Source organism: Leptinotarsa decemlineata, unplaced genomic scaffold (assembly GCF_025532065.1).
Source record: "Leptinotarsa decemlineata unplaced genomic scaffold, Ldec_3_MD MMD2_tig00026314_RagTag_RagTag, whole genome shotgun sequence".
NCBI lineage: Eukaryota > Metazoa > Arthropoda > Insecta > Coleoptera > Chrysomelidae > Leptinotarsa > Leptinotarsa decemlineata.
This window is the reverse complement of record NW_027412684.1, coordinates 7,652,382-7,675,465: the sequence shown is the minus strand read 5'-3', so window position 1 is coordinate 7,675,465 and position 23,084 is coordinate 7,652,382. Positions and strand designations below refer to the sequence as shown.

The 23,084-nt window shown below is 34.7% G+C and overlaps 1 protein-coding gene across 1 annotated transcript in view; it reads right to left on the bottom strand.

Annotated features, from left to right (window-relative positions):
• Nucleotides 1–23,084, bottom strand: part of LOC111507595 (cholecystokinin receptor) — a 324,837-nt gene that overhangs the window by 21,074 nt on the left and 280,679 nt on the right. Inside the window, exons 3-4 of the mRNA XM_074181685.1 lie at nt 18,068–18,265; nt 7,841–8,017 (exon numbers count right to left, since the gene is read on the bottom strand). Coding sequence (XP_074037786.1) covers nt 7,841–8,017; nt 18,068–18,265 — 375 coding nt within the window. The remainder of the gene's footprint in view (nt 1–7,840; nt 8,018–18,067; nt 18,266–23,084) is intronic.

Below are 23,084 nucleotides of genomic sequence, written 5' to 3'. Positions count from 1 at the left end.
TCAGATTGAGATATATATGGTTCATCTTTATGTTTTAGATGTGCTGTCTAATAATCTGACGATTATCTAGAGGGATTCGCTTGATCTGACAAAAACAATATTCTTTTTTATTTTTTTTTAATTCATTGCACTCAATTAATTGGATTCCTCAAGTAGAATACTTGTATTTATGATGAGATAATTTTTGAAAAATGCTCAAAAAACTTTAATTTTGTATAATCAATTGATTAATTAATAGAGGAAAGAGAAATGGAACTTTCTATGTTTTTTAACACTTTCATTTGTAACTAACGTTTTACTATATAAGGATATTTTCAAACTTATACAATATATAAGATTGAAAATGTCCTTATAGAATGAAACTGCAGTAACGTTAGTTACAAATAAAAGGTAAAAAAAAGTTTAATTTCTCTTTTCTTCATTATGATTTCCTACCACGTAGTAACGGCTACATCCATCAATTAATTGCTTAATTAATCATCATCTTCATCTTCATCACGAACGAGTCTCTGTGATCAGCTGTGATGGCGTCATGGCAACAGAATTCAGAGTGGGAACGGAGTGAGAGAGTAATATATAGAGAAAAAGTGAATAGAGAATAGAGGAATAAAAATTTGGAGAGGGAAATATAGGTATCACACATCTGTGTACTATAACCATTTACTCATGATTCACTAGATATGACCTTTTCAAGCAAATCTGGATCGCTGTTAACCTCATTCAACAATTTCTGAGCGTTGCTTGTGTGACGATTTTTTTTTCAGCAACTCCTCTTATAGTGATAAGATGAGTCTTTATAACAGGTTTCTTCACTTTTTCAACATTTTCATCGGTTGTTAATGTGCTTGGGCGTCCAGGGCGAGCGACATTCACATTTCCTTCAACTTCTATGGAGAGCTTATACTTATTGTAAACATTTTTCTGACTCAGAGTACAATCACCATATGCCACTGTCAACAATTCAAATGTCTTTGAGCAGTTCATTTTATTTTTTCAAATAAAATTTGAGGCAAATTATTTGACGCATTATTTATTATATTCACCTCAACAGTCCACTAATACGTACCCCTACATACATGTTAAAAATCATAAACTTTTTTGCTTTATCGCAGACAGGTAGAAAATGTCTGTATTATACGTTAGTATGCACTGTCAAACTGAAAATGTAGATTTGGAAAGTTTTTGACTTTGCCAATTCAAATACATCGCGATAACATTCTCTCTCCGAAACAGTTCTGCCAGTCCACTTCGTGAAAACAAATGGTCTGAAATGCGTTTCGGATAGAAAGGATTAGTGTCTCCCATATATCCTGAACTCGACCATACCGACACAGTTTTTCGAAACAAAACCCGTATTCGTAATGAGAAAATGTTTTCTCTCACAACCGACGGTCCAGCGTGACAGCTTGGAGCTATGGCCACTTAATCCCGGTATCCATTTGGACTGTCTCGCATTTACACGGAAGAACAAGGAGTTTCATACGAAACGAGTGCACTGCTTCGACGAGTAACATAACGTAGGGAAAAATTATTCGATTTCCACTTGATTGATACAAACCATCCCGTTACAACTATGACAAGGTTCATACCTTATATTTGAGAGATTAAAATACAAGAATATAAAAATGAAACAATCGATAGAATTGAAAAGGGAATCGCTGAAAAAACTTTTCAGATTGCTGCTTTCTCACCATTGAACAAAAATGTTATAAATGCATTTGATATTCTATATTGATAGTTTTTCATGAAGAATGTTTTGGACTCCTACTTCTCCATCTTCATACCAAAAATGTGGAAAACTCTCAGGGAAGGAAGAGAGCAATTTTATAATGAATAATTTATAGATATTTATTTATTTATTCATTTGTATCCAAACAGACCTACTGGTCTTATTACATGGATAAATAATATATATATATATATATATATATATATATATATATATATATATATATATATATATATATAATATTACAAATAATTTAAATTAATTTACAAAAGTTATAAATGAAATATAAAAGTAAACGTGAACTTAACACTATGATTTCTTACAATATTAGTTTTAATTCAACAAATAAGAAAAACTATTTGAGTAGTGATTATAATAAGTTAACATTATGATGATAAATTAATAATTTGTTTGATTATAATGTTTCTAAACATATTTTGAGTTATTGACCAATCCAGATCAATGAGTGTGTTATAATAATTTGCTAGTCGACACATGGTTGCAAGAGGAGCTCTAGTAGTTCTATGTAAAACAGGGATATTAAATGTGACAGAAGAGCGCATTCTCCTTGGAGGCACATTAAATCGCAGTTAAGAAAGTAACGTTGGTGAATTAATCTTATTATAAATAATTTTAAACAAAAACAGCAAAATGTTAAGCACTCTTCGATCTTCCAAAGTAAAAATTTTAAATTCATGTCTCAGATTATAATCGGGATATACATGATGCTTTTTATAATACAGGTATCTTAGAAACTTGTTTTGAATTTTTTCTAGCAAGGATAATGTAGTCTGGTATTCTCCATGTCAAATTATTGCACCAAATTCTAGTTTCGGCCTTACTAAACTATAATACAAAATTTTGAGGGAATGTATATTGGTAAAATTAAATGATTGTCTAATCAAATAACCTAACAGTCGGTTTGCAGACTTAGCTATATTTTTAATATGTGTAGAAGAGGACAGTAGATGGTCATAAGTAATTCCCAAATCCTTTACCTCAGAACACCGGTTTAGGGTCTTTTCATTAATTGTGTTCTCGAACATAACAGGTTCTTTTAATCGCGTAATAGACAAAATACTACATTTTAGAACATTAAAATACAGTTTATTTTTTATACTCCATTCAAAAATGCTATTTGAATCTTTCTGCAATAATATACAGTCTCTAACAGTTTGTATTCTCCCATGAAATTTAAAATCATCAGCGAACAAAACACCCTCAGTATAATTTAATACTGATGGTAAGTCGTTGATGAAGAGAACGAACAGTAGGGGCCCCAAATTAGAGCCCTGGGGAACTCCGGAGTTGGCCTCAAATTTACCAGATGTATTGCCATTGTATTTCACCATTTGATATCTATGTTGCAGATAACTTCTTATCAGTTTGAGAAGATTATATGACAGCCCAAACTTACTCAGCTTACACAAGAGTACATCATGATCAACTGTGTCAAATGCCTTTCGAAAATCTGTATATATTACATCAAGTTGCGATTTGGCTTCCAAAGTTTCATATGCGTAATTTGTGAAAGTGAGCAAGTTTGTGTTGATAGATTTATTCGCTACAAAGCCATGCTGTTGGGGTATAATATATTTTTCAACATATTCATATAAATGGATAAAAATAATTTGTTCAAATATCTTGAGGTGCACACATTATAGATATTGACCTAAAGTTTTCTATATCCATTTTATTACCCGATTTGAAAATTGGAGTAACGATTGCTGTTTTCCAAGCAGTCAGAAAGGTTTTTGTTGAAATAATCAAATCAAAAATGTGTAGTAGAGGTGTCTCCATCCATTCCCCGCAAGGTTTAAGTACATAAGGTGAAATGCCATCACTTCCAGATGCTTTCTTAGGTTTTAGTTTTTTAGTGCTTTTTTAAAATCTATTTCGGTTATCGAATTCACAATTAAAACATCATTACACATAGTATTATCCGGTTCAAAATTCAAATTATATGATGCACCTACCGATGCATACACCGACGAAACAAAGTACTCGTAATTTGGTCCTCAGTGATATGATTACCTTTATATACAAATTCACTACATTCTGTGAAATTTCTTCGTTTATTATTTATATGACTCCAGAAACTCTTTACATCCACTGCTAAATTATGTTCTAATTTTTTCATATATTTTTTTTCTTCCATTTTAATCAGAGTCCTTTTTTTTTCTTATTTCTCTATAATTTATATCACGAAAATCAGATATTAATCTAAGCCTCCTATATCGCGCTTTTTCTCTCAATAAGTCTTTAATTTCCTTATTAAATCACACGGGAAAACTCTTTGAGTTTGTACAGACAACAAATTTGGGCACACAAATATTTACTATTTTATACCAAATATTATAAAATTCATGTAAAGCCACGTTTACATCCGCTTTCTCCTCTATAACTTTTTTCTAATCTGCGTCCCTAATTAATCCGCTTAACCTAAGAAAGTCTGCCTTTTTAAAGTTGAATAATGACTCTAAATTTGGTACATTCACTTTTTTGGTGGATGTAACTGTGATATTAATATCCAGAGCAGGATGATACATGTCTTCCTTAACAAAGGGGATACAATCCCTCTCAACATCACACTTTTTATAATTATTTTCAGAGGTAATTACCAAGTCTAAAGTTTTGCCCTGACAATTTGTAATGTCATTATACAGTTTAAACCCATTAAAATCGATAAAATTTTGGAAAGCTTCGTTTATTTCATTAGATATATTAATATTAGAGTCAATACCTGTTAGGCTGGGTATATTGAAATCACCAAATATATACGTGTTCTCTATAAGTACTATATGGTCTTCTAGAAATTCAAATAGTAGCTTATAATCACTACTTGAACTACCGGGAGATATGTAAACACAACAGATGGTATATTTACAGGTATTGACTCTAATATTTAATATAATGTGTAGATTATACATGAATCAGGTATCACTCATAAGAAAACTACACACTACAGGGTAAATCGTGATGACTATCGATAAGACGTATTGTGGGAAGTATTAGGATTTGTATCCTGAAAACTGACAAGAATAGGTTTTTAATATGCTTTATTGAATGGAAATAATGACGTTTTCCCAACACTTCAGGTTTTATTTGTAACCTATTTGAAATGTTTTCTGGTTGTTCATATCTTTGTATGGCTCAAACGTTATTGTTTTGACCTGCTACAGATGAATTTTTTCCACATAATGTGATTCAATAAACTATCCGTGTTAGGAATCACACGCTTACCGTGTTAGGAAATAGATTCAAACAGATCTTTCTACCTATCTATCTATCTATCTATCTATACCGGAAGTTGATACCAACTTCCTCAATTCAAACGTAATACCCTTTATATTCTCACAGGCGACCGTCTATCCTATTTCACCTATGTTTAGAATAACGCCATCGGAAAACATGGAGAGCCAAGAGTTATTGCGCTCGATATTTCTAAGGCCTTTGACTGTGTGTGGCTTGAGGGTTTGCTGGTCAAACTATGGCTTGTCGAATCATTTCTCGGAAGCTCTGCAGCTTCCTGAAAGAAGTGGTCGTCGATGGATATCTCTCGAATACTTATCTTCAAAAATAAGTTTTTAATATTTGACATAAATTGACTGTGAGTTTATGTAATACACCCTGTACTGAAAATGAACAGTTCTCGACAAATGCATTTGCTTACTCCAATAAACTAGGTAGTCGGCACTCGAGAATACATGGATAAGTTATCATTGATTCATCGAAATACTCCATTTAATCGTCTTGTAGAAGTAACACTTTCGAAATGTTATACAAGGAGTTCGGAATTGATGACTAACTGTGAAGATTTGAAAATAGACTGAAACTCAGTTTTCCAAATAGAATACCCTAAATTTCAGGATATTTTACAATTCTAAGATGATTTTGACTCATTTTCATGACAAATTTTCTGTATCAAAAATCAACCGTTCACGAGATATTTAAGTTTTTCATGAAAAAATGAAACATGCCCATCATAAAGCTACTGGCTACGAAACCTCCATTCCAAACAGTTATAAGGCAATTAATTAGAGCTATTAATTTATTGTCATGGTGTTTTTGAAGACAGAAATTCAGATGAATGAATAATGTTCATTTTGAATGATATATAAAACAGCGAAAATTCAAAAATATTGCATAATCTTTTTACATAAAATATAACTATTTCAAAATATGTTCGAAGACTTTTCCATTGATTTCCAGGCATTCATCAACTCTCTTCATCAACCATAGTAGTCCTTAGTATTATGGTAGATATGTGCATGTTTTATTTGTCCATAAAAAGCTGAAATATTTTTTGAAAATGAGCCAAAATCATCTCGGAATTTCAAAACTATTTTGAGATACAAAACTACAAACTGAGGTTTGGCCTATATTTATATCTTCAGAAGTAGGTCATCGATTCCGAACACCTTGTTGACATTTCGGAAATGGTAGGCTCATTTATGTATTCTATCAAATTTTAAAATTTTATGCTGGATCACTAGAGAGCCGAATACCTATTAAACAAATGAGTATCTGGGGAACGGTTAGTTTTTGGTATAGGATGTTCTACAAAAACTCACATTGAAATCATGACAGACATTTAAAAATGTGCAAATGTACAGAGTGTTATATTTGAGTTGAAGAAGTTGATTCCAACTTATGGTTTAACAAGAAGTGCCAATTTTCAGGACATGAATACTAATATTTCCCAAAGTTAGGTTAACAGACGGTCATCGCTCTGTACCGATGCCATGTGATTCTGAAGGACGATCCCGAAAGGCTGATAGGCTGTTAAAAACACCTGATTTTCCTATTTTCCTGGAAAATGTAATTTTGGCAGATGAAAGCACTTTTACGAATTGTGGGATATTCAACCGAAAAAACGAACACATATGGAACATAAAAAACCCTAAGCAGTTCCGAGAAATTCGACCTCAAGTGGGATTCAGTATTAACGTGTGAGCAGGAATTCACAAAGATAGAATTTTCGGTCCTCATTTATTTGACGGAATTCTGAATGGAGAAACCTATCACCAGTTTTTGATGTCGATTTTCGAAGATTATTTGGATGATCTACCTTTGGCTAACTATAACAAAGTCTGGTTTCAACATGATGGTAGTCCACCGCATACTACCAGACTAATTACCTGACTAAAAGGTTTGGTGATGAATGGATAAGGAATAATTGGCCGGTGAGGTGGCCAGCAAGGTCTCCAGACTTGAGTGTTATGGATACATTCCTTTGGAGTGAACTGAAAAATAGAGTTTATCTGTTATCTGTTATCTGTTATCTGTTATCTGTTTTTTCGTTAATCAGATAACAGATAACAGATAAACTCTATTTTTCAGTTCACTGGTCAGAGGAAATATAAAACTATTGAGGACCTTCAATACAGCATTGTTAGAGTTCGGAAAATTGAGGAGGAGGGAGTATTCGGTGTGATTTGCTTTTGTCTCTTCATTTTAGATAATTATTTTCATTTTTTCACAGTTCTATTTTCATTGAAAAGGACACAATGTCTGATTTATCGCATACACACCTCATTTATCAAATTTTGGGTGTTGATTCTGTCTACGTATTTTCTCATTGGCTTTTCAAACTCGGTGAAATTTTGATCTAATAACTTGAACGTAGTTCGATGTGGTTGTCGTCTTTCGGGATACAACTTTAAATAAATTTCCAATGTCCTAATACTATTTCTATCGTATTTGTATAATATCTTTCTCTTCATTCGTGAAAGCCATTTTTCGCCAAAAATTCAATGACTTGTACAGTAACAAATTTATAATCATCAAAGTCAAAGCCTATTATGATAAGGAAAAATTTTTTTCAATATCCCCAATTTGTCGAAAAAGAATGATAACTTATGATACATCATTGAAAAGGTAAAATCTGGTTTTATTCAAAACTGAAATAATCCAATGCGAGCCCATAAAAAAAAGTTGATGATAGTGGCTTTGCTTTCAGAAAACCATACTTTAGGATAGAAGTGGTCAAAATATTCTGTAGCAGGAAGTAATTCATGAAAAAAAATCCACACAATAATATAATACACAGCTATTGACGAAAAGTTAGAAACTGATGCACATAAAGAATAGATAAAGGTCAATACTCACCATTGTTATCTCTCATGTATTTCTCAGTTCTCATCCCATTACATAGTGTTTTTGTTATCAATGAATACGCTACGGCTAACACTAGTAACGGTATGACCAATAAAATAGCATCCAAAAATATGTTATACGCCCTTTCGTAATCTAGAGAGGCCCAGTTCTCTCTGCATTTTTTATTACCTGAAAAAAAAATCAGTCAGTAATGTCCCTTTCAGTAACTAACTGTATGCACATTTGACATAGAAAAATTGAAGTGTAGCCAATAGATTACTACTGAAGGTGATGGAAGAATTAAAGCATATTTTAGTTTCACGCAAGCTGTATTCGTATTTGAAAAACACACTTCAATGTGAGCTGTTTTGTGAAGTTTTAAGTAGAAGCCTCTCGTTGAAGTGTGTTTTATGAATACGTTATTATGGCTTTTCACTAAGTATCGGTAAGTTCTATCATATTTTTGAAGGAAGCCCCTACGTGATTTTTGAATCCGTTGCTTCTATGTAGATAGATAGATAGATAATATATTACCTTTTTGTGCCATTTGTACAATGTATAGGTTCGTCACATAGAATAAGAAATATTGTACAGTAAATAAAAATTGTATCACGCAAATATCACAAGAAACAAAATACATTGTTACATCATATTAAAAGATTAGACTCATCAGTTTTCATGTATGGTTCATATACTCATTCAGATCATAAAAACATCTATTCGAAAGAAATTTCTTCAATTCCACCTTGAACTTTTTTGGTGAAAGTTGCATTAGGTGATTTGGCAATAAATTATAGAGGTGAACACCCGCCCATTCTGGGGATTTTTTGTAGTAAGTGTGATTGAGTTTTGATTGATATAAGTGATGATTGTTTCGTGTTCTATACTGATGTATTTGAGCATTCGATGTAAGCTTTGTTTTGTTATTATGAACGAATATAAGTATTTTAAATAGGTAAATGCAAGTGGTAGTCAGAATTTTATTTCTTTTAAAAGTTCCTCTACAAGACTCACCAAAATCTAAGTCGAATATTAATCTTATTATTCTCTTTTGTTGCCTGAAAGCACGCACCCATTCGTTGGCTTGACCCCAAGAGATAATATTGTAGCTAAGTGTAGAATACACCATGCCAAAGTAAACACTCATGAGTGAATGTCTGTCAAGAGTGTCTTTCAAGGCATGGATAGCATAAAATGATTTATTGAGCTTGCCACAGACTGTGTTAATTTGTTCATTCCATTGAATGTTTGAATCTAAAACAGTTCCTAAAAATAGAGTTTGTTGGCTACATTTAACAGTGTAACCATCAAATTCCATCACATCCATTGTGTCAACTCGTCTTTTTGTGAACTCCATTATTTTTGTTTTTGAAATGTTCACCAATAGGTGATTAGCCAAACACCATCGGGAGAACTGTTCAATGACATTTCTGATTTTCGAAATTATTTCCTCAGGAGTGTGTCCGCTGACCACAATCGTTGTCATCTGCATACATGAATAGCCTTCCCTCCTTTATATAGTTGGGAAGGTCATTCACATATAGCAGAAACAACAGGGATCCAAGAACACTCCCCTGAGGAGTTCCAAGTTCTATTTCATGTTTTTCAGAGGTATAGTTATCAATTTTCACTACCATTTGTCTTTCCCTTGTGAATGACATGAGCCAGTCGTTAATATGACCACGTATTCCAAGAGAATTTAACTTGATTTTTAAAATTTCATAGTTTAGGGTGTCAAAGGCTCGGGATAAGTCAAAGAAAATTCCATATACTAACTTATTGGCATCCATTTGGTCATAAATATATTGTACGAGTTCAGTAGTGGCTGTTTCCGTACTGAGGTCTTCGCGGAAGACAACTGAGTGCTTCAAAAACAAAGTACGAGTTCAACCCTAATTCACCTTTCTGAGGACTTACAACAAAAGCAGAGCAGCCCAGGAAGCAATAAACTATGGAAGAGTCGAATGGATGAAAGTGAAGTAAAACAAGGTGTTGTGACGCCAAAAATGCTGTCGTATAGCGAAACACCTGTCGCGGTTTTGTAAACCGTCGAATCGGATTTATTAAACATTTTGGGCTTGAAGCGTGTGCCAGCGAAGTTCGTTTCGAAATTGCTGAATTTTGATCGTCGAATCCCTATCAAAGAAGTTGCTTAAGATGTCAGCATATGGGTTGTCTCATACCATTCAGTTTTTTTCAGTTTGAGCATGAAGCGTGTGCCAGCGAAGTTCGTTCTAGAATTGCTAAATTTTGGCTGAAAAATAGCAAAAGCATCGCTCAGGAATTGTTGAATTACATCAATGGAAATCCAGATTTGCTCAAGAGGGTCAGAACTAGTGACTAATGGGTTCATAGTTATGACATCGAAACCAGAGTCCCATCGTCCCAATGGAATAGCCCAGCAGATCCAAGACCAAAAAAAGCTCGCCAAGTTTGTTGAAATGTCAAGGTTTTGCCCACTAGTTTGTTCGATTACCGTGGCGTAGTGTATCATGAGTTCTTGCCACATGGTCGTACGGTCAATCTGTTTAAAAAAAAAAAATCTGTTTAAAATCTGTTTTTCCGTTAATCAGCTGTCGCCCCCATACGAACGACAACTCTCAGAAGTTAAGAAACTTGTGCGAGCTAAGGACTAACGAGGTCTTACCTTTCAACGTGTGATTCCTAACACGGTTGCAGAATCATTCCAGCTTCAACCAGATAAATTCTCTCGAGAAAAATATCTGGTCGAAGCGGGAATCGAACACACGACCTTCCGATCGTGAGTCGGACGCACTACCACCGCGGCCAATTCCACAATGAGAAGTATTATCTCGAATTTATGCGCCGCTTGCCAAAAGCAATACAAAGAAAACGTGCGGTATTGTGGAAAAACAATTCATGGCTCTGGTATCGAAACAATGCACCGGCTCACTCGTCATTGCTTATTCGTAATTATGTCTCAGCCACCGTTTCCACCAGATTTGGCACCCTGTGACTTTTTCTGTTCCCAAGATTGAGAAGACCCATGAGAGGACGGCTTTTTGCGACGATTAAGGAGATAAAAACCGAACCTTTGAGAGAGCTTGTGGAATACCAAAAAGTGCATATCAGAATTGCTTCAGGAATTGGAGAAAAAGATTGTATTGGGAGGTATCTGTTTCAAAGAGAAGAAAATAAAAATTGACAACAAATAACTAAATGTTTTCTCACTGATATATCATCAAAATAAAATTCAGCTTCATGTATATTTCACAAGAAGATGCATCTGTTAATTTTTCTTATCGATGTGAGAAATACAATTAAAAATATCATTAGCCCCATTCACTTTTTTAGTGGCAGTCGACCTGAGGAAACACTTTCTTTGCAAATGATGATGATGTAGATTCGTGTGATGTAGATTCTCAATTTGGCATAACTTTCTCAGAAACCGGTGGTTTTTTGTATTTCGTATTCTCTTGTAATTTTTAGAGGGGTGTGGTGATAAAAAATTTACCATCATTCAGAAAGTTTCACGGTTAACAGTTCAAAAATAATGTACCAATTGTGAGTTTTTGGGTTCTCAATGAAGATATTCAAAGTCGAATAGAAACAAACTATGTTTTTTCTTGGAATTTGAATAGTATAATATAACAAGATATCGCAAAATGATCTGTTGATCATTCAGGTATTTCAGTTTCAAGTAGAATGTCATGTAGGATGACTGACAAATATTTTATTGATTCTGCTCTATTTTTTCTTCAGATGTGCAACGTTAAATACATGAAGAGGAGTATTCAAATTTCGATAGCATTTTGAAAGGTTTTAATACATTTTTTTCAAGAATTTATTCATGAGTGTTGTTTGAGAAATAACGACAGTTAATTGACGATAAATGGATGATAGCTAGAAAAATATATTTTAACCCACTGTTTGAATCAATTCACAGCAAGAATATTCTGTAATGATATTCATGAAGATTCGAATTTAAAAACCAGAATTTTCTTTGTATCTATCATAGCAGGGATGATTGATATCGTCCTCCAGATTTACTCATTATACAGTTTCATAAGTAGAATTTTGACATATCAAAAACCTTATTCGTTGATTTCAATTGAAATGTTTCGTGAAGATATTTGTTTTAAAATCAAGTGCAGAACCTAATCACTAAAATTATTTGTTTTAATAACTATTCAACGAAACAAATGATGTAGAACGATAGTGTTTTGAATAAATTATTAGTATTTATTTCTATAGTGAATATTCGTTCATAACCATCAAATGTGCAGAAAATGTTTCAATTTTCTCAGTATGTGTTATGAATCTATTGATGAAGGTAATAGGTTTCATAAATTCCAAATGCTTTCAACAAATGCAAAATTTTGATTTGTTCATTCTTCCGGCACTAATTTTTCATTACTTCAGTTCAGTACTCGCAATAAATATTGGTTGTAATATGTGAAATCGCATTCCAATTTGAAACAATTTTGAAATATAGGCTCTCTACTTTATTGCTAATCAATCATTCCATCGAAAAAACATCTGTTCGTTTGAAAAAATTTATGAAACGTAGAATTTTGAAAGCCACTCATGAACATATATGAAAATTGTTCAGTTATACAAAGCATTGTTTGATACGATCATGAGTGAATGAAACATATATCCATAGATATCTAAAAATGCCGTATTTCGATTAATTGCTTTGTTTCGGGGATTGTCGGTAATTTACAGAACAGAACTGTGGGAAACGCCTGAAGTTCCTTAAGGCTGCTTCATTTTGAAAATATAATTGTCACATTCCATTTACCAACTACATAAATACTCTATGTTGATTCTACCATGGCTATTGAATGGAAAACAATAATTTCATGCAGATAATATCCCCTAAACTGATGATTTGTTGAAAATGTAAAGATATTTTTCAAACAGTACTAACAGGTATCGACCTCCTACGAACGGCTACCCTCAAAAGTTGAGATACCGATTAACGAGGGCAATCGTTTAACGTGCGATTCCCAGCACAATCCGAATGTTAGAAATTGAGAATTAGGGTATTTCCAAACGATTTCATCCAGTTTATTACCGGTAAAAATCATAAAAATTATGGTATCATGCCGTTGAAGCTGATGAGCTGTGAGCTGAGTAGCATGTTGAAAAACCGAAACAAAACATATTTTAAACGCCATTTCCTTTCAAATATTCAGAATTGCAAAAATAAGAGAAATGTTCATCATAAAATGTTTGAAAACAATTTTTCCAGTTTGAAGAACAGAAAACAAAATTCATGAGATATTTATACAGTGCGTAAAAGCCAAATGAAATAAATTCATTATTTCGGTTACGGTACATATTTTAACAAAATCCCCAAACATGTCAAATTCAAATTATAATTTGACATATTTCAACGGAAAAATGCTACCCCTACCTTCAACCCCCGTCGAATGACAGATACAATCCTCAATTTTTCAAATAGAAAATATTGGCTTGTGATATATTGTTTGAAAGGTCTCTTGATCCTCTTTTCAAAAATGTTATCGCTTTCATGTTTATTGCAACATTTCAGATGAAATAAATTAAAATCATGTGGTTACCGAAATCCGATAAAATATACTCAAAATGTTTTTCATGTTGAGGTATTTATAATAAGAAAGTGAGCTGAAACCATACCAATGTTCTTTTCTGATGGTATCTTTTAAAAAACTATGAATAATTTCCGTGGCAACGTTAGATCACAACGCCTTGTCAATTTATTTTGTATGTTACAACATTAGTTGTCAGTATTTCAATTTAAGTTACGTTCGTTAATTTCAAGTCTAACAAATGATAAGATTGACGGAAATGCATAAAATAACAGTTTTACAAATGATTGGTTACGGAAATAAACCCCGAACAAAAGAGGAATTGGCTAGCCTATTTCATGAGAAATTTCTTAATTTACCGCCCATATCTCAAGGAACAATATGCAAAATAGAGAAGCAGTTTCGAGAGCTTAGTCATGTATGGCAGATAAAAAAGTAGTTGCCAATGCAACGAGTGATAAACTCAAATTAGATGTGGTGCTTGCGTTTGAGGAAAACACACATACATCGAGTAGACATGGATAATAACATTGCCCTGCGCTGACCTGGCTCGGAAGCCTTTCATCTGGGCATCTTCCCTCTATCCAAACGTCACCACTGCCAAAGGACCCGTGCTCATCCAAACCAGCGGGGGTCGAAGACCCAAAACTTTATTGATTACCAAAATAAATTACAATTCTTTACATGTTACAATATAACATTACCATATTATGCTATATGAACTTAAATAAACAATTCTGTATAAGGTGATTTATAAGTAATTCCATATCATCATCAGTTTTTTGAGTTCTCATAGGATTGCCTAGATTGGGAAGATCATCGTCATTCCAATTTGGCAACACTGGTAGCTTGCCTCTCACTCGTCCCACTCATTTCTAACAACACTCTTTGCTCATTCATTCGCCACGCGTATCCATTCATTTGTCCTTCCATTTCTATCTCTTAACTGCATACCCCCCTTTTCTTGTTCCAGCCGTTCTTTCCATTCACGCCACCCAACTCTATTTCCATCCATACATCTCTCTATCACATGTTCTGTCGTTTCAGGCTCCCCTCATCCACATGGGCACGGCACCTCCGGCGACAGGTCAAACCTAGCCAGGTATCCCGGGAAGTTATCGTGCTTCGTGAACAGTTGAACTGCCTTTCTCGACTCATCCAGTGACTCATATCCGACTGCTTTACAGACTCTGTAGAGCAGTCGCCCAGTCAGGCCGTTATCCATTATCCATTCCTTTATCCTCTTTCTCTCGTCGCTATTGCTACTCATTTTTCTTATATTCCATGAAATGCTATCACTTCTTGTGCCTTTCGTGGCCTCCTTGTAGGCCTTTTCATTGCCAAGATTATAATTTCGGTGCCCTCTTCGCCATAAGATTTCGGTCCGTGCCCCCTTTCATACGTCGCTTCAACCATTCTCTGAATAATTGCCAACCTTTTATTCTTCACTCGGGTCACTTTCATCCTTTCTACCGCTATTGCAGAATCACCAATCACTCTGACATTCACCCTCATTCCCTTCATCCTATGTCCCATTCTTTCCTCGTCCATCCTCGCTCCGGCATCCACATACACCTCAGTCAGCCCTTCGTCCTGCGACTCCTCCAGTAAACCCCCTTGCATCCAGAGAAGTATCTTGTCTATACTTTTTATTCTGTCTTCAATCTTTCTTTTCCCGTTCATTCTCCACTCATGGTATCTGACCCCAGCTTCTATGTGAAGCGGGGCTATACCCGTGATCACACTGAGCGCGGCCGTCGGCGCCGTTCTATACGTCTACACTACATTCAATGTTAGTCATATATCGATAGTAAACATATTGAAATAAAATGCACTCCTATGAAATGATACCTACTCAGGAGCTTATGGAAAACGATTTTGATAGCATTTGATATGAGCAAATGATGGACATGTTGGACAACAATATCATCCAATTAGAAGATGTTTTCTGATGAGTGTACTTTGTCTCTTAACGGTCATGCTAATTGGCAAAATTGCCGCTACTGGTCAACAGAAAATCGTCACTGGATGAGAGAAGAACACACGCAATACCCTCAAATGGTTAATGTTTGAGTAGGCATTGTAGGAAACTATATCATTGGTCCCTTTTTCATTGAGGGCAACTTGAATGGCGATAATTATTTGGCACTACTTCAGAATGTTGTCATTCCAAGTTTAGCAAATTTATATCCTGATCCAGGAAACCTTCAAGTTCCAGTGAATACAATATGGTTTCAGCAGGATGGAGCACCACCACATTACCAAGTTAATGTTCGGCAATACCTCGGTACAACATTTCTCAATCGGTGGATAGGGAGGCAAGAATTGATTGAATGGCCAGGGCGATCACCTGAGGTTAATGGTTTCTTTGTGGATGATCAATATGGGTTCAGGTCCAATAGATCTGCTGTGGCTGCCATTGATGAGTTGTAAGATATTGTATTGAACTGCTGGGAGCAAGGACTTGATACATATGCTTCTCTATTTGATCTGACAAAGGCTTTTGATTGTGTCTCAACTGATATATAGATTAAAAAACTAAAGTTTTACAACTTTCATTCTGATAGTATAGCCTTTCTCAGGTCCTACCTAACGTTCTCAGTATGTTATATATGATGGTGTCTCTTCAGATATTATGCAATTGCATCATGGAGTCCCACAGGGCTCAGTTTTGGGGCCTCTACTCTTCTTGATCTATATAAATGACTTAAAAGTCAATGTAGCTGGCTCAAAACTCATACTATTTGCGGATGACACCACTCATCTGCAAGTATATCACCCGTCAGAACCAATTCAAGAAATTGTGGCTGAGGGACAGAATCGGATAAAAGAATGGTTCTTAGCGAACAAACTTTCTCTTAACCAAAACAAGACCCAAAATATCAATTTTACCCTCAGACCTCTGTATTCAAATCTGCCAAGAAGTGAAGAGGTTAATCTTCTTGGAATAATTATTGATAAAGGTCTAATGTGGGAAAAAAACATTATTCTACTATCGTCTAAGCTCTCAAAAATTACATATATGATAAGATCACTTGTTAAAACTGTATCTAGAGAAACTATAATGCCAGCTTAATATGGTTACTTTTATTCAAACATGACATATGCTGTGCTGAGTTGGGGTCACTCTTCCCATTCGGAAAAAATGTTTAGGCTACAGAGGAGATGCATCCGTATTATTATGAATCTCAAATATCGCCAGTGCTGCAGACATTGTTTTGCTGAGCTTAAAACACTAACATTTCCTTGTGCATATATACTGAACTGCATTAAATATGTCCATAATAATAAACAAAAATATTTAACACATAGCCAACTCCATAATTATGAAACACCGCGTAACCAGGACTTTATTCCTGAATATCACAGACTGCATAGAACCAGAAAAGGAACTGACTACTATAGTATACATTTCTTTAATTGCTTGCCAGTGACCATAAGACTCCTTGAGGAGAGATTATTTTTCAAAAAAATCAAAGATTATTTGGTGAAGAAAGCCTTTTATTCAATTCAGGAATTCTTGGATAATAACTTCGATGACCTAATATGGAGAAAAAAAATGTTATTTTACTCATTTTATTTTTTAAACTGTAATTTTATAATTGTATGTATTCTTTAAATTGTATTCTTGAATTGTATTCTGACTTGTAAAAGCACGATGTGTATTATTACCAATAAAATTGATTGATTGATTGATTAATTGATCTTTCATCATTAGATTTTTTTTCACGAGTATATGTAAAGAGCAATGGGTACAAAACTTAATCTTCAGATTTGAATGATTTAAAAAAACGAATAACGCTTGCGATTAGGTCTGACATGCCTGATATGTTGAATAATGTTAGAAGAAAGTTTCATTTGAGATTAGGATGTTGCCAAGACGTTCGTGGTGAACATTTTGAACATCTACTTCCTTAACATCGATAGTTATTATCCGTATTCTACATTTCATTACGTTTTGCATTACATTTTAGTTTTTGAGTGTATTTTATCAAATTCCGGTAACCACATGATTTTAATTTATTTTATCTTCATTGTTGCAATAAATTTGAAAGCGATAACAATTTAGTAGAGAATGAAGAGACCTTTTAAACGATATGTCACAAACCTATACTTCCCACTCAAAAAATTGAAAGTTGTACATGTCATTCGAAGGGGGTTGAAGGTTGGGGTGGCATTTTTGTGTTGATGAATGTCAAATTATAATTTACATTCAACCTAAGCCGTTTTTTTTTTTTTAATGTGCAGTAACTGAAATAATAAATTTATTCCATTTGGCTTTTACACATTATATTCCTTGCAAAATATCCATGATCTTTTTGATATATTCTATAATACTCTTTGAGTTATACAACCACAAATTTTCCTGTTTCTATATAATAAATAACGGATGGAACCTAGATAGATAGTCTTCTCATGAAGGTATGAGAATATGTAAATAGTACATTCCTAAGCCTCCGAATTGTGAATCAAGTATTCGATCAGATTTTTTGGCATGGCAGCCAGTTTGGTACAGATAAATGTAACACAGATAAATGAATACAATCCATATAAACATTTTTTTTCGTATTTTCTGCTTTACTCCGTTAAAGTCCTAATATTATTTAGGAAAGTGAGCGAAGAATTTTTTTCTTGAACTACCGCTCAATTTACCGTGAAATTAAATCTATCAGATGTTGCTCTTGCATACAAAATTACCTACCCTGTTTAGTCGGCTGCAGCTGACTCAAAATGGCAATAGGTGTCATACAAACTAGACTGCCGATCCATATAGCTGTAATGAGTCTGTAGGCATGGTTAAGTGTTTGCCATCTAAGCGATCTGAGAGGATGGCAAATAGCGTAATATCTCTCCACTGATATTGCGACGAGCGTCCAAACTCCCACAGATACAGAACATGCTGAAACAAATATGCAGATTCAGTTTGATATTGATGTGTGACTACATTTATTTCGTCAGCCCTGATTCGCTTGAAAAGACGATTGTCTTCGGGGTCTGTTCAAAAATAAGGTTACTGTTCAAATTTCGCGGACTACGTACTTCGATTGGCGAATTTTAAATTTTTTATGTTGGCTTGCTGGAACATACGTTCATATTTTCAGCCGTTTAGATGTTCAGTTTGTTGGTGAGAGGCATAAAAGTTTAATTGTTTTGCGTGCTTTTGAAAAAAAAATGATAGAATCATTTGCATGAAATATTTTGTATGGAACACGAATCGAGTACTCAAAAGCATAAGAAATGTTGATAGCGGCATACAGTGATTGTACTCTGAGTCACAAAAATATTTACAAGTGGTACAAGTTTCTCACAGGAGGTCGACGAAATGTGAATGGCGACTCTCGCCCTGGACATCTCAGCACATCTACAAACGATAATTATGTTGGAAAAGTAAAAAAAAATCGGCATGAAGCATGTGCCAGCAAAGTTCGTTCAAGAATTGCTGAATTTTGACGAAGCAAGTTGTCACCTTAGCATCACTCAAGAAAAGTTGAAAGACGTCAACGACGATCCAAATTTGCTTAAAAGGTTCATCACTGATGACGAACCATGGGTATATGGTTATGACATCGAAACCAAGGTCCAATCGTTCCAATGGAAGAGCTCAGGGTAGCCAAGACTAAAAAAAGCACGCCAAATGTATTTGAATTTCGAAATTTAGCTCATTATCTTCTTCGATTACCATGGCATAGGGCATCAGTTAATTTTGTCACATGGTCGTACGGTTGATGAGGATAATTATCCTGAAGAAAACGTCCACTATTGTGGAAAAACCATGGCTTTTGTATCACGATAATGCACCTACTTACTCATCATTACTTGATTGTCAGCCAACGTATTCACCAAATCTGCCCCCCTGTGAATTTTTCCTGTTCCCAAAATTGAAGAGCCCTAAAAAAGGAACACGTTTCGTGACAATTGAGGAGATGAAAACCGAAACGCTGCATATCGGAAGTTGTGAAAGAGTCAGACCCCGAGAAAAAACATCCTATATGGATCGACCCGTTTTGAAACCAATTTACTGAATGAACAGCCATGACTTTTGACGATGGTTGGTTTTCGAGAAAACAATTTCAGAAGTGTTCGTAGTAAACAAATGATAACAATCGAAAGGCCAATCGACATATCTCATGCGAAAAATGGCCCTTCGTGTCAAACATGAATTTTTTACCGTTTCACAACCATGCATCACCGTTGATTATTATAATTGATCGCAGTTATCAGTATGTCCTGCAACTATAAGCAGTGAGAATGCCAATAATTGGAAATTATACGTTGGATATCGGCCAAACTCATTTCAAGCCTGATTTATATATCGTGTACACGATAATTGATTTTTTTCAGGATAAAACGAATTCATCATTTCATTTACTGTTATGTACTTTTGTACAGAATAACTCACTTTGTCGGATGATCAGGATATCACGATAATGATTAATAATATGTAGGTAACTGTCTACAATGATGGAAGCAATCTTCGAAACCCGAAAATGGTATGTGCCATCAAAATTTTAGTTACATTAATTTAAACTGAGAAGACTCCATGTGAAAATGAAACTTTTCGGCTATGGCAATTGGAAAAATGTTAATTTATAACTGAATGATAAAAATAATAATAATAATGATTCTTTGACGCAATGATCGCTTACCCCACGGTGTGGGGAGTGGTCGTTGATTGATAATGCTGGCGCACCCTCCTGAATGTATCGGGGAATAGGGCGTGATCAGCCCAATCTCAGGTCAAAAAATAATGATAATAGTCACTTGATGAGTATAGATGTTCCTGACACGAGATGCAGGGCTTGCTGAGATTCTAATGCACTTGCTGTCAGCATGTCCAGCATATGTAGTATCTGCCTATATCAATCAACATGACGCGGCCCTAAGAGTGCTATAGTATCACCTGTGGCACTTTTACGGTATTGACGAGACACTGGTGTTACCCTACGTTTCGGAGATATTGATTCGTCGTGGGGAACGAGAAGTGCCGAATTTATTGGAACTATTCGTTCCCCACCCACAGCCTCATACAAGTCAATAGGCCTGATGTAGTCCTTTTCAACCACCAGAGCAAGACGATATTTATCATGGAGTTTCCAGACCCTGCCGAGACGAATACCGTCCAAAAAGGGGAGTAAAAACGAATAAAATATCGAGATTTTCTCTTCGATCTCCACAGACCATCCAGATCAGTCTGTCAGAATCGATGTTCTGATTATTGGAGTCCTTGGTAAAATGATGCCCTCTCTACCATTTTGGACAAACAAATCTGTTTTGTTTCAAAAAAATCTGTTGAAAATCTGTTTTTCCGTTAATCAGCAGTAGTACCCCTACGAACGATAACCCTCAGAAGTCGAAACTTATGCGAGCTGAGGACTAACGAGGTCTTACCTTTCAACGTGTGATTCCAGAGACGGGTTGGACGATAGCAAGTGAGAATCGATCGTTCAGCTTGGGGCTTGAAACACCGACCAACACGGCGGTCAATGTGAGTGGGTGAACAAAGCACCTACGTCGAACCGACCGGCTACCTACCGATCAAATATTCAACTCAAATCTCTACCGCATCTCCTTGACAAGAAATATGCGGATGTATCATTGCAAAATTTATACTGAAAAGGCTTTTTGTATCTACAAATATTTGCTTCATCACAAACACTATCAAAATGCAGATGTCATTTCAAAGATTTATTAATAAATTGATGGATGCATCCGTTACTACGTGGTAGGAAATCATAATGAAGAAAAGAGAAATGAAACTTTCTATGTTTTTTACCAATTTTATTTGTAACTAAGGTTACTGCAGTTTCGTCCTATACGGACATTTTCAAACTTATACAATAAACTAACAATGATTCATTACATTCGCCATTATATACCACCCCTGTACCGTACAACCGTATACCATACAACGAGTGGAAGCCCCTCATTTTACACATATTAGATCAAGCCAAAGTGGAGCTACCTACAGTTCAACAACAAATTTCATAAACAGGATTCAGGTTTACCAATGGGCTCACCCCTTAGTCCACTTTTAACACATATATTTATGAACAACTTGGAGGCCACTATAGTGAATTCCGACTTGGGTAAAAAACATATTCATTTTCAGTACAGATATGTAGACGATATTCTCGCCTGTTTCAGAGGTAGTAAATCAGAATAAATTTGAGTTCAATGTTTTCTGAAAACCTAGCTACACAGACAAGCGATTCTTTCCATCCACACAGTCATGAATTAGCAGCCTACAATTCACTGTTGCACAGAACATTCTCACTGCCTTTGTCTGCTAACAATCTAGCTAGGGAAATTGATATAATTACACAGATAGGTCATAATAATGGTTTCAACGTAGATACTATCCAGAAGTTAGTCAGGAAACAAAGCCGGAAATTCATTTACAGATTAATATACCCTCAGGTAAAACAACCAGAAACCAAGAAATGGGTAACGCTAACATAATTTGAAAAAAGAACAGAGATAATTGGGGGTTTCTTCAGAGAAAACAATGTGGAAGTGGCATTCAGACCACATGCCAGGTTATCTCATTTCCTTTTCAATGCCAAAGATAAGGTCGACAAGTTGGAGTTTATAAGCTTAAGTGTCCGGAGTGTAATAGTGTTTATGTGGGACAATGTGGCCGAAATTTCTAAAAAGGGTATGCTGAACATGGTAGGGCCTTCAGACTAGGAAAAAATGATTCGACGTGTTCAAGCCATCCCTTGGCATGCAACCACAAGTTTCCGAATCTAAACGGAAATTCTGCACTATGCCAGGAAGGGTTACAAACTTAATTATTTGGATTCCTTGGAAATTCACAAGTATATACATTGCGGGTGCAACCTGTTAAATGATCAAATCGATTTAGTTTACTCACCGGTTTTTAAATTGGCATATCCGCATTGTGAACTGTAAATTCAGGTACTCAATCAAGTCAAGTATCTCTATTTCTATTAGTACGTACAGGGGTGGTATATAATGGCGAATATAATGAATCATTAGTTTATTGTATAAGTTTGAAAATGTCCGTATCGAATGAATCGTTAGTTACAAATAAAAGTGGTAAAAAACATAGAAAAATCAATTTCTCTTTTCTTCAAAGATTTATCTAAGACGGTACCTAGAAATTTTACATCATGTGATATCGGTATTCCACCTATGATCAACTCCACCTGGAATATTATTTTTTCTGTTGAAATATTTCAATGAAATAGAGATGTAATATCAAATGATTGCGTTCAAACTGTGACGTAAATTTATTCACCTTGTTATACTGAAATTCCATAATAGTGGGCACTAAATTCTCTGAAATATTATGTTGTCAGATTGTGATTCTATATATTTCATGATGTGATAAAATATATAGAATTTCGTATCACATCGTATTCCTTGAACAAAATATTGTTGAATTTGACTGTCAAATGCCGACCACTCATATAGGATTTCGAACAAATATAGAACAAGTATAGAAAATTTGGTAAAATATTATCGAACACCATTAACAGATAAAAAAATATACTTATTATAGAATTGAATATAGAATAAAGAAAACACTTTTGTCTAGTTCCTACTGTGTTTATTTATTCGTTACGACCGGATTCGGCTTATAAGGCCATTTTCAAGTATGAACCGAAACCGGTCGTAACGAATAAATAAACACAGTAGAAACTAGACAATAGTATTTTTTATTCTATATTCAACATGAATTTCTACAAAATAAG